The following is a 14,764-nucleotide window of genomic DNA, read 5'->3' as shown; positions in this document are numbered from 1 at the left end:
TTGGTCCCTAATAATGGCTGCATGAAGGGATTAGTACTGTTACACTACATTGAGATGCAATGAACAATGAGAACAGATGGATGTAATCTAAGTATAAGAAGAACAACATAAAAAGTTGTATTTTTTATTATGAAATATTTGTGTCAGGTATATATTCAACTCATCATCAGTACAGTTACTTGTATCACATTGTTTGACAATGGGATCATGCTTGACTTAATGTCTGTTGGCAACATTCTTAATACTTACACTACCAAACTCAATGCGACACAAGCACCCGATAAATTTGTGAACTTATAACCTGTATATGGACAGCGTTTTTTCGCATACCAGGGCCAAGCAACGTGGAATGAATTGCCCACTGAACTTAGACACAAAGATCACATTCAAGAGGGCTAACAAAACTCACTTATTTTGACTGCAAGAACAAACTTAAAGACCTAATAATGTTTCCTACCTTAAATATTCTCAGCATGTTTTTTTGATGTTTTCTAATTTCATGGTGTTTTTGTAATCATATCTTTATATGTTTTTTATCTTATAGGTGTTGTCTAATGTTGTAAAGCGCTTAGAGCTTCTAAAGATTAGGCGCTATACAAAGTCCTCATTATTATTATTATTATAAGTTAACTAGTAGAGATTATTATGATCTATAAAGTGGGTGACAGTACAAAGGGCTAGATGTTCTACCCATCCCTGTAAAGAGAACATGTACTAAAAAGGATCCTATGGTTTAAAATGTATTTATTCATGCACGAATTACAGAAACCAACAAGAACCATTCTGCTGGGAACCAAACTGTTCCAGCGGTCATTGTGACCAGTGCAATCATGTGTGGTTTAAGGTTAAAATGTATTACCTTACTGTTGTAACCTGGAGAGTTTAAGGTCAAATACCAGACTTTGTTGGAAATGTCATACCAGAATACAAGGGGGCAAAGGTAGCCAGTGATGACATCAAGTCTTTAATTAGACATTTCTAGCCTGTGGCATAGTGTTATAAGAAAAGGTCAACCAAAAATGTGTTGTGGCAGAAACACTCAAGTAAGTAACACTTACACTGGTTAAGTATGAAGCAACACACATGAATAAACATGAAAGGAGAAACTGCATACAGAAAAACAAGCTTCAGTTGCTAATGAACATTGATACTGCTGATCCACTGAGTAAGAGGACACTGATAGAGCAATTAGACAATGGCTGACACCATGCTATGATGGAAAACATAGATTTTCATGAAATTTTAAGATCTGAATAAACACACAAGTCAATTTCATATGATTTTGGTTATTTATTTTCAAATTTAAATTACAAGAATTGTAAGGTTGTCACAAATAAATCTAGTAAAAAAAAATAGTGCCCATTTGGGCACAGAAAGCAAGTCAGCAGCCCTCGTTAAAGTAACTGTTAAGTTCCCTGTTCCATTAACATGGGCTCAACAACAACAAATTTTTGAGTGTTAAGGAATCATCTTTTGGTTTAGACCTTTTAATTAATTTGGTGTTAGAAAGGATGAAAATATTCATTAAAGCTTCTAATTTTAAAATCCAAAAGTGTAGATAAACATTTCATCTGAACTGTCACATTATACAGAGTTTTAGTGATGTTTCATCTCCTTTGGGCCTTTGCCAACTAGCTATGACATCATTTGTTTACAAGGCTGATGAAGCCATTTACAAAAGGATCTATAATACCTTCACCTTACCATATATACTTGCTTACAATCCAACTGCACAGACTCATTATATGCAGTTGCCAGTCACCGGCAGATGTAGGTCTATGCAATTTGTTAACAGTAATCAGTAGAACAAACATGATCCCTGATCTGCCAGAGCATTGTGATAGATCAGGTTCTATGTTGTTTGCAGTTGGACTCTTCTTATAAATGAGTATAGACTGTAACCCTGTTTAAGTAAGATCAGTAGCAGACAGTTTTATGGCTAACTGGTAATAAATATACAGGATGGTCACAGACAAGTTGGAAGTTGGTCTTATGAACCAACTAAAGTTTGCCATTATTAAAATGTCATACTAAGATAAAATCAGCTTGATCTGGTTTCACCACTACATCATCATGAAAAGGTTATACCAGGATGAAGCAAATGAAGTAAGGTGTGCAGGAATGCCATTGCATAATGTGTTGGCTGATTAGGGTGTATATGGGTCCCCCCCCCCAGTGACTACTAATATTCCTAAAAAACTGTATGGACCAAATTTGTTTGCACATATCTGATAACAGATCAGGGTCTATCTTGTTTGCAGTTGGACCTGACTTATAAATGCATACAGACAGTAACCCAAGCAGTAAAGTCTGCAGCATAAAATTTAAACATCATAAATGTACAGGGTGGTCAGGGACAAACTGGTCCTATATAAACCAACTAAAATTTGCTACTGTCAATTCTGATTGCTAACAACACAGACCCTGACCTGCTATTGCATAATGCACTGGCAGATCAAGGTCTATGTTGTTTTTTTCTAAAAAATTTTCCAACAAAAGACATAACCAGATCTGCCTGCACATAATGTTACAGCAAATCTGTCTGTAACAACAGCAGTTAGAATGGACTTATAAGCAAGTAGATACAGTCAATAAACTGACTAAACGTATGCATAATGATAAATATCGTACCAGATATTTTTAAAATATTTTGTCATATAATTAAAAAGATAGTTTAAGTTTCTTGTCATGAATACTTCTGGAATAAGAGCATTATTTAAATCCTGACCACACATAAACCTTTTTGAAAACAAGTACAATACTGTAACCACTCCCTTAGATAGGTAGAGTAAGAATTTACATGGATACTATTACATGTTTATTTAGAAATGATAAACATAGATTTGGTTCAAAATGAAAATCTTTTCTAAATAAGTGTGCAAAGTAAATGGTTAAACTGTGAAAAGTGGTTAAAAAGTATACATCTAACATATATTTGGCAATCTCTCAGAAGAAAAGTTATCAAACATGTAACATTGCTTAGAAACACTATGCAGGAATTAGTCTTGGATAAATAACTGAACCAAAAAACATGATTCCCTGTATTTTGACAGTAATAGAACATTACCTATTGACCAGACTTCTAAAACACTGCAGGTCATAGTTTTGTAAAATTCAGCAAATAATTTAATTATCTAATTATTAAATTGAAAATTTAAGAGGAACCATAGTATTATGGCTTAAATCCCAAATAATCCTAAAAGTTCTATCACAATCCCAAAAGTATAGAGTGTTCATAATGAATTCCAATCAATTAACAATAATCTGAAAATAGTGTTTAGTCCATAATATCAATAAGCATTTTCTAATTCCCATGAATAATTTAAACAAATGATTCCTCTCAAATTATAACTGAACACAACAAGTTGATCCCACAAAGACTGTTGTTTATATGGGAATAAATAATCCTGTTGATCACAACCTTATATAATAAACCTAAAACACAATAAGATGACCAAGATGTGGTTCAAAGTTTGTTTCTACAACTTTCTATGGTCAAAAGGACAAGTAAACATGTTAACATATATTATCTCCATGTACAACCTACAATCAAGGACAACAGATAGCTATGTAATATGTTGTTTACAAATGACCGTGATCTTAAAGCATAATCTACAATAACTGACAAAAATTAAACACCCAGTATATATATACATAACATGAAAATGAGATCCTTATGATCTTCTTTACTTTTTCCAAAATTTTGGGCATTTGGGTTTTTTCTCAAGCTGTTTAAAAAACCATGAAACCATTATATTTGAAAACATAACTTACATCCTAGAATGAATATTGTTTGATGCTAAAGCCATCTGCAATCAATGAAACTAGGATAGGTATCTTTCTGTTGGTTAATAGATTATAAATCAGCACTTTTCAACCTTATCACAAGGCATTCATCAGATGAATGACTTCTGGACTGGAGTCACATGATCAGCTAAATGGTGACAAAAATATGAAACCCTTCTGTACAATGGCAGAAGTTCCAATCTGGAATCAAGGTTCATCATTGGCTCCCCCTCCATGATTTTAATTGCTTCTCTTATTTTCCTCCTCAGTCCTCAGCATATTGTTCTCCCTACTGAGTACTCTGATTTTATCCCCAGAAAAGTCACATTTAGTGGATCATGTTTTATGAGTCTATGCTCTTAAAATAAGTAACAGAAAAGAGTGAAGACAACAAGCTTTGTAAAAATTAACAAATAATTTATTTCTCAAGAAAACAAAGTGAAAAATGAGAAAAAAGAACTTAGGGTATTGTGAATTAAATGAACTTATGAAATTGCGAATTAAATCTAAAAAATAATCTAAGAATTAAAGACACAAGTCCTAGTAATAAAAAGTCCTGAATAAAACCGAGTTCAAGTCCCAAAGAGATCCAAAATTCAAGGTGATGAAGTGTCTGTTCTAGTCTGTGAAATGCTGATGTGTCAACAGTCTCTTGTTGAATCACAGAAATATTATTCCAGGTTTGAATTCTGTATAAATTCCAGTGAATGTCTTTATCCAAAATTTTGTCAGAGCACTTTTGTATTTCCAGAGAAAATAATCGCTTGAATTCAATAATTTGAATAAAATAAAATTCATCCCAAACTGGTCACAACATAATACAACTTAAATTGCTAGATGTTAAAGCATGACTGGTAAAATCCTTACAGTCATAAGATAATACAACTCTCTGCTTGACCTCAGGTCATAATTAGCATTTTCTAAACAAAACCATTACCTAATGAAAAATAACCTTCTAGAATGATCTAATGAGCTTGTTTATTTACAACACAATAGCCTACAAAATTCACTTAGGAATCTCCAAAACCTGACTCTGATTAACATATTTACGCCTTCTTGTTTACCTGAATAACAATCATGATAATAAATTCATACACAAAGAGAATAATGAAGCTATTATTTGTTGTTCAAATAAATGAAATAAAAAAATTAAAAAAGGTCAATCAGGTCAAGAAGAAAGGAACTCACTTTTGGACAAGGTCAAGCCCAGCAAACAATGTTACATAACAATAAAATGTAATGAAACAAAAAAAAATGTAAATCTAACAGAGAAACAATTAAATTAAATATGTATAACACATGTGACTTCAGTCCTGAAGTCATTCTTCTGATGAAGGTCTTGTGATAAGATTGAAAGCTAAGGAGTCATATTCTATTATGCTAAAGAAAGGTATCTATTCGTAGTTTCAATAACTTACATCCTTGCTCGAAATATTTACACTAATCTGCTAATTGGTACCATTGGAGAAGAAAAATCTGGTCAAAACAATTGGATACTAGTGCGGTCCCAACATTACTCATATTGCAACATTTTTCAATGGCCAGCCACCCACCCCCAACTATATTCACAAATAAGGCTTATACAAGAATTGAAAATTATGGAGAGAAACTTCCCCACTGCATTGAAAACAGGTGGAATTTTAAACTACAGGAGGCATTTAACAAGAAATTAATGTAAGCGTATCAATTACTAGAGAACCTTGCTGATTTGAATCCCCATCCACCTAAAAAAGTTGGCATAAAATATAAAAATAATTGCAAAAATCATACTGAAACAGGTAAAACATATGTCTATTTAATTTTTTTAATGTAGTTCAAATACCATAGAAGGATTAAACAATGTCTGAAGCAGTGTGTTACGTGAACCACAGCAACAATATTCTGGTATGACAAATTATCAATGGTGTTTTTCTTTCATAATAGGTCATTTTAAAGTCTAATCAAATATGAAAGAAGCCAAAACTTCATACTCAATGATGTACACTTAGGTGAATGAAGTGTTCATTAAACAAGGTCATGATGCAAAATTATGGTTAGCATGCCAGATATGGCTTGTTGCTAGGAACAGACTGCACATGGTTAGCATGCCAGACATGGCTGGATGCTAGGAACAGACTGCCCATGGTTAGCATGCCAGATATGGCTGGATGCTAGGAACAGACTGCACATGGTTAGCATGCCAGATATGGCTGGATGCTAGGAACAGACTGCACATGGTTAGCATGCCAGGTATGGCTGGATGCTAGGAACAGACTGCACAAACAGGATTGATTTCAGTGGTTGTTTTGTGTTTGCAGGAGATGTTGAAAACTATGTGCATGGTATTTATGGATATCTTTTTACTAGTGCATGAAAGTACCGAAGCTTTATTTTTAAATTACCACAGCTGAATGTTTAATAAATCTTTCTTAGCTCACAATTCAAAGTAAATGTAGAGTATTGTGTTGATATTTATATTACCTGTATTTTCTTCACTTTTTTAAATGTGCACATTGTGATAAAGTTATGGTATGAAAAGATTAAGTTGTCATATTTTTGTTATTAATTAATGCTTCTTTCCCTCCACATTTTCTCTTTCTCAATGTCTAAATGTATCCATTTTAATAAAAGTATTGTATGGTTAATGATATGGTTTTTTTGTTTCTTTTCAAATAAAATGCTTTCTTTAATATTTCAGTATATACATCTACAGAAACCTATTGTATAAAAGGTAGAAAAAACCACTGTAGTTTTTCTTCATTTTCTTTTCAATGTTCACTGAAAAAAACTTTTCTTATGCTAATTTTGAGGATGCTATTAATAATAATCAAAATGTAAAAGCTATTTACCTGAACAAATAAAAATGTACATATGATATTAACTGAAAATACCTTTTTACCTCACCAGGAATAATACATTGCTACCTCATGATTGACACACATTCTTTGTAAAGTGGAATTTAAAAAGTGTGTGGCAGTTACTTAGTTGCCCATAGTAGGTAAAAGCAGAGATAGATTATATGACCTTATTATTTACTTCATTAAACTGGACAAAAAGACAAGAAAATGGTCATTATCGGGACAGTTTGGATCATTTTGTGTATGTTTCATTATATTATCTTCCTGTGTTTAATGTTTGGTTCCGTACTTATAAGTTACTGCATTTGTGTGGAAAAATATGACAAATTTTTTGGATGGAATACTGCACGACCTTGGGAGTGCAGTATCAGGGATGGTCCTGGCTTTTAAAAAGCTGTCGCCAAAAAAATCGCCAACCTCAATATTTTGTCGCCAATTTTCAAAAAGTGTCGCCAAAACAAGCAGTGTACATTTTCCAGGTGTTAATTTAGTCTATTAATGTAACAGGCAATGAAAATTACAAAAGATGGGTTAGTTAATACTTTAATTACAACAAGCATTAACAAAATGTTACAAAGTGTTACATGAAGATCTGTCGCGATTTTAGGGCTGCCCACTTGTTGAATGCAGTTTCAAAGTCTAATTTTTCACATCTGTATATGCTGATTCTCATTAAATTCTCGAGAGATGAGAAGCAGAGCTTGTTTCTGATGTCAGTTTTTATGAAGTTCATCTTACTGAATCCACGTTCACAGTCTACAGTGCTGACAGGTGACACCAGTAGTCTCTCAGCAACCCCCCCCCACCCCCCCCATGGCTAGCTTCACAAAGCTTGTAGTGAATTGCTTCCTAAATCACAAGAATGATCAATGAATGCTGTATAAATTTTCTCGACAAGCAAAATAGGATCTCCATTCCCACGAATGAAACTTACACGACACGAGTCAACACCGCGCAATATTGGACCGTATATATAAGCATAAATTCACACCAAAGTTAGGGATTTTTTTACTCTTGTATTTTGAGAAATAAATAATTATTATTAATTATGCAAAACTTTTTTTTTTTTTTTTTGCTATTTCTTGTTGTGGAGTTTAAGTCTCTGCAGCTGTAACACGGAATTGATGGCAAAAGGAAAAGATCAATGAGTAAAATGCTGCACTGGCGACAGATATAATTGTGATTGAGATTTTTTCCATTTGCTTTGTATTTATACACAGTCGGTACTTCAAAGGTTATCAGTTTTCTATGAAGGTTCAGCAAAACTATTGTATTGGTATATGTAAAAAAAAAAACAAAAAAAACCCAGAAGGATTAGCCATACAATTGTATCTGTTCTATTCGGTCAGTTGTAGGTATAGTGCGGTAGCATGATTGACTGTATCGTAGCATACAGTACTCAGCCCAGATGTCAGCATAAGCAGATTATGATGTAACAATGCACTGTAAAGATGGGTTTGTCAATACGAACAAAGGATCGTTTGTGTAACAGATTGATTCCAACGCATTGCTTAGTCAAGTTTGTGGCTTCCTTTTGTTCTCGCTTTTAATTTATCCAGTCCAAATCCATGATTGTATGTACAAATTAAATAACCAAAAAGTATGTCGCCAAAAAAATCGCCAGATGAGATATTTTTGTCGCCAATAAGGGAAAAAAATCGCAATTTGCGACATTGGCGAAGCCCAGGACGATCCCTGCAGTATATAAATCTGACAAAACGAGTTCATATTTTCCTGTACAAATGCAGTAATCTTTTTCTTATATGCTCATTTTTTTATTCTACCCAAGGCTTAATTATATAAACAAAATACACTAAAAGAAACAACGTAAATGAATGATTGCTGTATTCCAAGCTAAATACACAAACGCATATTCATCATTACACAACAAGAACATTATTACTGCGCACATAACTCTGCCCAGATAAATTTGAACTCAGTTGTGTGCTCGACATAACATTCGAAAGAAAATTGCGTGTCTAGTTAAAATTGCAATTTGGAGACATGAATGAATGTGCATTGCAATAACTTTTCCATTTGATCTGGAATGAATAGAATTTGTTATTTTTTCGATTCTACAAAATTTCGTGATTATGGACTGGATCTGTATGTGACAATTCCACATGAAATACATGGGACTGAAGAAGCTAGGGAGAAGCGTGTTGACATCTGAAAATGTGTTTCTGTTTCTGTCAGTGAATGTTTGAAATCATAATGTGGGAAAAATATGAAGTCTTTGAATTGCAATTATCAAAAAGATGCTATGGAATTTAATGCTTATTTCATTTTGAGTGCAGTAAGCAGGATGTAATTTCACTTATCATCAACATTATAATACAATTTCAAAATGTGTAATCAAGATTGAGAACATATGACATGGCTCAAGTAATTCGGATTTGCAGAACTAAGAAAGTATATTTTGAGGAAATTCAGGATGTAAAACTGTAAGTACATTTTTTTGCCATTCTTGTCACCAGCTAAAGAAGAGAGTATATGACTTGTCACTTGTATGTTATTTGTAAGGACCTTTTCATGCATCTGTTGCATATTGCAGCTAGCCTAAATCTGAAACAATGTATAAACGTGAAATGTCCACAAAACATCTGTTTTAGTTCATTTAGAAACAAATTTAAACAACCACAATGTAAAGCGCCTCTTACACGAGTGTACATGATTTGTTTACAAATAAAAAGTGTTGGCATCTGCATCCATTGTTTGTTTACAATAGAAAGTAGTTCCTTTATGCACGTGAATGTTGTTGTTGTTCTAGGGTTTAACACCATTTTTCAGCACAATATAGGCTATACATGGCAGCCAATATAACAGGTGGAGGAAGAACCCTGGAAAACCCAGGGAAGGACCACCAACCCACGAGAAGCTACTGGCATGCATGTGAATGCTATATGTGCATTGGCGCGCGGGTTCAGTATCAGGTAATACTGCACGATTCTGACAATGTAAAGTTAACGGAGGAAAAAAAAATAAGCATATAATAATATGTGATACAATATTGCTCGTGAAATTTATTCTTTGTCAAACCATCTGCCAAAGTATGAGCAGGTGTTTGCATGTAAGTAAATTTTAAAAAATACACACATGCACAAACTTTATATCAAGCCTTTATAGAATATTTTTACCTTTCTGTTGGCTCTAGTAGACTGCTTATATCTGTGCCAGCGGCATCCAAGAAGTCCCGTCATAAAAACCAATCCATATTTGTGCCGATAATACTGGAGTTTCACATGGGTAACCATCCTAGAGTTGTACCTGATGAATTTCATCCAAATTTCAGCTAACCATTTCTCACTTCAGTTCATTACAGTGTGTTCATCTATACTCACAATTACCTATAATGCAAGAATGTAAAACTTAAAATTTATCAATAAATGCATGGATTATGATTCTTTCATTTACCTTTTTGTTCATTCTTTCACCTTAAGAGTGAATGAATTCTAATTAGGTAATTCTAAATTGCATGGGAAATGCACAAGCCAACCGTCTTATAAAAAACCCAAAAGGATTCACCAGTTTGACACAGTATCTGAACTGAAGTGGCTATGCATAAATATTTGGAAAATAACAGATTTTGTTGATTAATGAAAAACAAAAAGAAAGCTGGAGCATGATAAAACAATTGTTTAAAAAATCTTAACCAAAACCCTAATAGACTGTTGACAGTTGCACTAACAATTGAACTGTGACTGCTAAGTGCTGCTTTCAGCTAATGTTGGCTCAACAAAATCAAAAAGTTGCATTTACAATCTTTATATTTTGCTAATAACATTGCTGAAAATGTTCACAAATATATGGCTGCAAAACAAATAAAGTTTCCATTGCAAAGATGTAAAAGTAAAAGTTCATTGCAGTTATGTATTACATAATGTCAAGAGCTATAGTTTGTTGTCTCCTTTACATGATCAACATCATACAATGCAGTGAAAAAGACAAAGTCTGTACTCGCATATACACAATTTTGACAGAAAATTCAAGTAAATACAGTTAATTAGTTACCATGAGCATGTTGAAATTTATTGAAGATAGTGACTTTACAAATCATTTAAGTTTATAATATTGCACAGCAAAATAAGATACAAATTGGCAGATCAATCCCAATATTTCAGTGCCACTGCACCCAATGAAAATCAATTTGTTCAAATCGGAACACCTTTCCTCCATGACTAAAACTTGGGGCATGTACACAAATCAAATGTTCTCATAAATAAGCAATTTTCCACTGCCAGTCCATGTTTGCATAAATACATCCTTTCCCTCCTATACATCTGCAATGGCTAATTCTTGTATGTAATCAGACTTTCAATATTAAAATTACAAAGTATCTTTCTGAAATAAACAGCCTCCACCATTTTCAGCCAATGTACAATACACCACTGTTACATGCTACTCGTTAGTTGGCATTGCGCACTAAGGGAGGGACCTTGTGAAATCTAATGGATGTTTCTAGTGGAACACACTTAAAACATGATTGATTCACCAAGTGTAGATAGGTTAACAAATCAGAACCTTGGATAGTGAGATGAAGAGGCACTGGATAGATCCATAAGAGGGATAGTTTAGTTTGCAGAGTGTATACTAATACTTGAAGCATTTGGGTCACTAGCTTGAGCCTTGGTTCTGACGTGCTTTTTTTTAATAACCACTGATTCAGGTACTCTGTCTCTAGTCCTACAATGTAAGACACAACACCCGATATTTTTGTTCTGGGGGTGATGGGTCTTACTGCCGAAATAACAGCGCTGTGTAGCATGTTTTGATGTCGACTAACAGTATAAGGTAAGTAAAATTTTCATAAATATCATATACAACTGGCAACCAATAACAATGCTTTCCTACAAAGTAAAGTTATAATGTTTTTGTCAGACTCTACTTACCCTGATGTCTTTTCTGTAATAAATTCAAATTATCACAAAAGAAATGGACCTGTTTTCAAGTTTCATTGGCCTACAATTCAATTGGCTGGAGAGCGATGAGAGCCAGGAATGCCTAAATCAGGTCAAGTTGAAATATTATTCTTTAACAAAAATAATAAAAATATAATATGCCTATTGAACTGTTATGCAATGTTTCATTTCGTTCAAGAAACATAACCGCCACATGAACTTACTTAAACATACTTCGGCATACCTAGACCACTGTCACATTGCAACAAATTCAAATGTATGTCAATGGAACACGAAAATGCGTCCATTTGCTAGTGTCAAATTTTCGTTCCACCAAGAGAAAGACATCACAGTAAGTATATTAATTACACATAAATTAGTGGAAGAGTGTCAATATATGCTGCCAAATGTGTGAGATATTCCTGAAACTCTGACTACTCGTTCCGATGTAAACGACATCGAAACACGCTATACAAGGCCGTTATTTGGATAGTAAGACAGCACTAAAACAAAACCAACATGTGCTGTCTTACATTGTAGGCCTACTGTCTCCACTCAGCTTGTTAGAAATGTTGTTTGTGACAAAATAGTTAATGTTACTTGTAGAAAGGCCACATTACACAGATCATTATTATTTATTTGTAAAATATTCTTCGTAAATAAGTAAACACTTGGATTTAAGCATTACGTACAGCGTAAAATTGAAAAATGAAGGATCGGTGTCTTGTGTTACATATATATTCCCGAATAAACCACAAACCCTCTTAAACCTACCCTGCATTACCAATCTCTCCCGTTATGCCCTAAATGTCTAATACAAAGAGCGCCCCCACCCTATCACTCACTACCAATCCATCCAGTTATGGCCCAAATTCCTGTCAAAAGCCTAATGAGGGCAGACGAGTCCTGGAGCTTCCACACAGTGACGCATACTTTTTATAGCTGTTCGCATTTTATGAATATAATTCAGAAACATGTGTAATTAGTATATTGTGTTAGAAATCGTAAAATATTAAACAAACCATATAAATTACAACAATTGTCCTTTCGGGCAAAATGGATCATTTCAGTCTCTGACAACTGTCGCCATGATGGAATGTATACAAGGTCAAAGGTTATGGGTCATCATGACATTTAAATATCGGTGTCTGTAAGAAATGTGTCTGTCATTAAACAGTTCCAGCGGTAAAATGGATAAATTTTCTTCATGATACCATACTCGTTGCCTCTCTCACAATGTCAACCTCATTCGATGTGGTTTATTTACATGAATATGCAGCACGATTTTGACAGATAATTCAAGTCAGTAACTTTATTAATCTCCACGAGCGTGTAGAAATATCTGAATAAAAGACATTTAACAGTACACTACAATATAATACAATTATATTGTTTTGATGTAGCAGCTGAGAGGGTGACGATACCTTTTGCTGAAACGTCATTTTGAAAACTAAGACCTTATATAAAAAAAAAAAAAAAAAAATAAGGCCACTAACGCTAAACTAGAGCCTCTAACTTTACCGAGAGTTTCTCTAATTGGGTTAGGTCTTTTTTGTTACTTTATCTATTTGTCGTTTGTGTTTTTCTAAATTTGTATGACGTTTCACTGAGGTCGCACCCTCTCTGCTGCAATAATTAAATCATTATTATATCAATAATGTCACCAGCTATGGAGTATTATACTGAGTGGTTAGCTCGAGAAACATTAGAAGCAATAAAGAAATGTCTTCCCGTCCGTGATTCTGTCAGACGAAAACTACAAGAACGTCAAGAATCTCAAGTTGAATTTGCAGAAGGTACAGAACAATTATTTGAACCAATTGTCGGACCAACCAAGAAAATTGTTACAGCAACTGAGGCAACACAAAAAGCTCTTGAAACATTGCCCGTTGATATTGATGGCCGTCTTCAAGCAGCTCAACCACCACCACAGAAACCTCCTCAACCCCAACCTCTGCCAAGAGGTAGAACTAACATTACAGATAAATTCACACCCGAAGGTATTACCGCTATTAAAAAACCCAAACAAAATAATTGATATTGTCGCTTTTGGATGTCATGATAGAGATGAGTATCTAAAACCCGAATATGTTAAAACTCTTTTAAAATGCTGATTGGAGAAGAGATGTATTACGCGTCGCTTCTAATATTCAACAAATCAGATTGGAGGAAGATGCTAATACTTTTGACATTTTTAACCAGGCAGTAGATGAGCGTATTAAACAATCAAGACTGGAAAGGAGACCAAAAAAGAAAAGAAGAAATGAAGTTACAACTTGAAAAAGCAAAAACAGAAAGGAAACAATGAGAGAAAGAAATGAGGTCGAAACTTAAGAAGGTTGAACGAGAAGGGAAACAAAAGGAAGAAGCAGAAGAAACAACAAGTAAGAAAGATGAAACAACTGGAAGTGGTTTTGTTACTCAAGGAATATGTTCTGACAGTGTTCTGGCCGATGTTGTCCGACTAGAAATTCTGATCGGAGGAAAACGTGCAGGAAATAATTTTCCAGAAATTATTAATGAAATAGCTGATATTTGCCGAAGATTATTTACAGGCGGTATTATGGATCATAATATTTACCATTCTCTTATTAATGAAATTGCTGATGATTATCACAGCGACTAAAAAGACAGCTAATTAATCAGCATGTAATTTAAAAATGATTATACACACTGCTCAAAGTGGGCCTGTACTAGTTAGGGTAGTAAACTCATGATTACCAACTTACAAAGCGATTTACGGAGATGGACTCGATGATGTTGTTATGGGTTTATTCAGAAGGATGGCTCCAAAAGCAATACCGATTGCAAAACAATTAGGGATGAAAGCTATTGAGGCTGTTCGTGATAAAGGTATTAGTGCTATTGGTAATGTTGCCGGTAAAGTATTTTCATCGATCAAACAAAGATTAGCTCGATTAGTACGAAGAAAAACACAACCAGTAAAATTACCCAGTACTGAAGTTATCCCTGCAAATGTCATTAAAATAATAAATTAGGCTGCAAATCAAAACTAGCAAGGATGTCTGGTGTTCCCATATCAAGAAAAGAAAAAGAAAAAATATAACGGCAAGTTTAATATGAGGAAGTGGTCTTCGTGTTAGACGATAATAATTATAATAAAAATGTTCAAGCATATATCTGACCCAGCGTTCGATATGGACGCACCGGTTCTGAAAGATGAATCTATACGCGATTATCAGTATTATTTTTATGAGTACCTAACGCACGAGGAAGAATCGA

General features: G+C 34.0%; 1 protein-coding gene across 1 annotated transcript in view; it reads right to left on the bottom strand.

Moving 5' to 3' along the window:
- LOC149799776 (glycerophosphodiester phosphodiesterase 2-like) overlaps positions 1-12,635 on the bottom strand; it is a 96,923-nt gene extending 84,288 nt beyond the window's left edge. Inside the window, exons 1-2 of the mRNA XM_089959164.1 lie at positions 12,544-12,635; positions 9,761-9,970 (exon numbers count right to left, since the gene is read on the bottom strand). Of these exons, the coding sequence (XP_089815290.1) occupies positions 9,761-9,904 (144 nt within the window). The 5' untranslated portion in view covers positions 9,905-9,970; positions 12,544-12,635. The remainder of the gene's footprint in view (positions 1-9,760; positions 9,971-12,543) is intronic.
- Between the last annotated feature and the right edge of the window lie 2,129 nt (positions 12,636-14,764).

The sequence above is a fragment of the Sinohyriopsis cumingii genome, chromosome 5 (genome assembly GCF_028554795.1).
Source record: "Sinohyriopsis cumingii isolate HCF-2022 chromosome 5, ASM2855479v2, whole genome shotgun sequence".
NCBI classification, from domain to species: domain Eukaryota; kingdom Metazoa; phylum Mollusca; class Bivalvia; order Unionida; family Unionidae; genus Sinohyriopsis; species Sinohyriopsis cumingii.
Note: the sequence above shows the minus strand (reverse complement) of the source record. Positions and strands in the feature narration are given on the sequence as shown.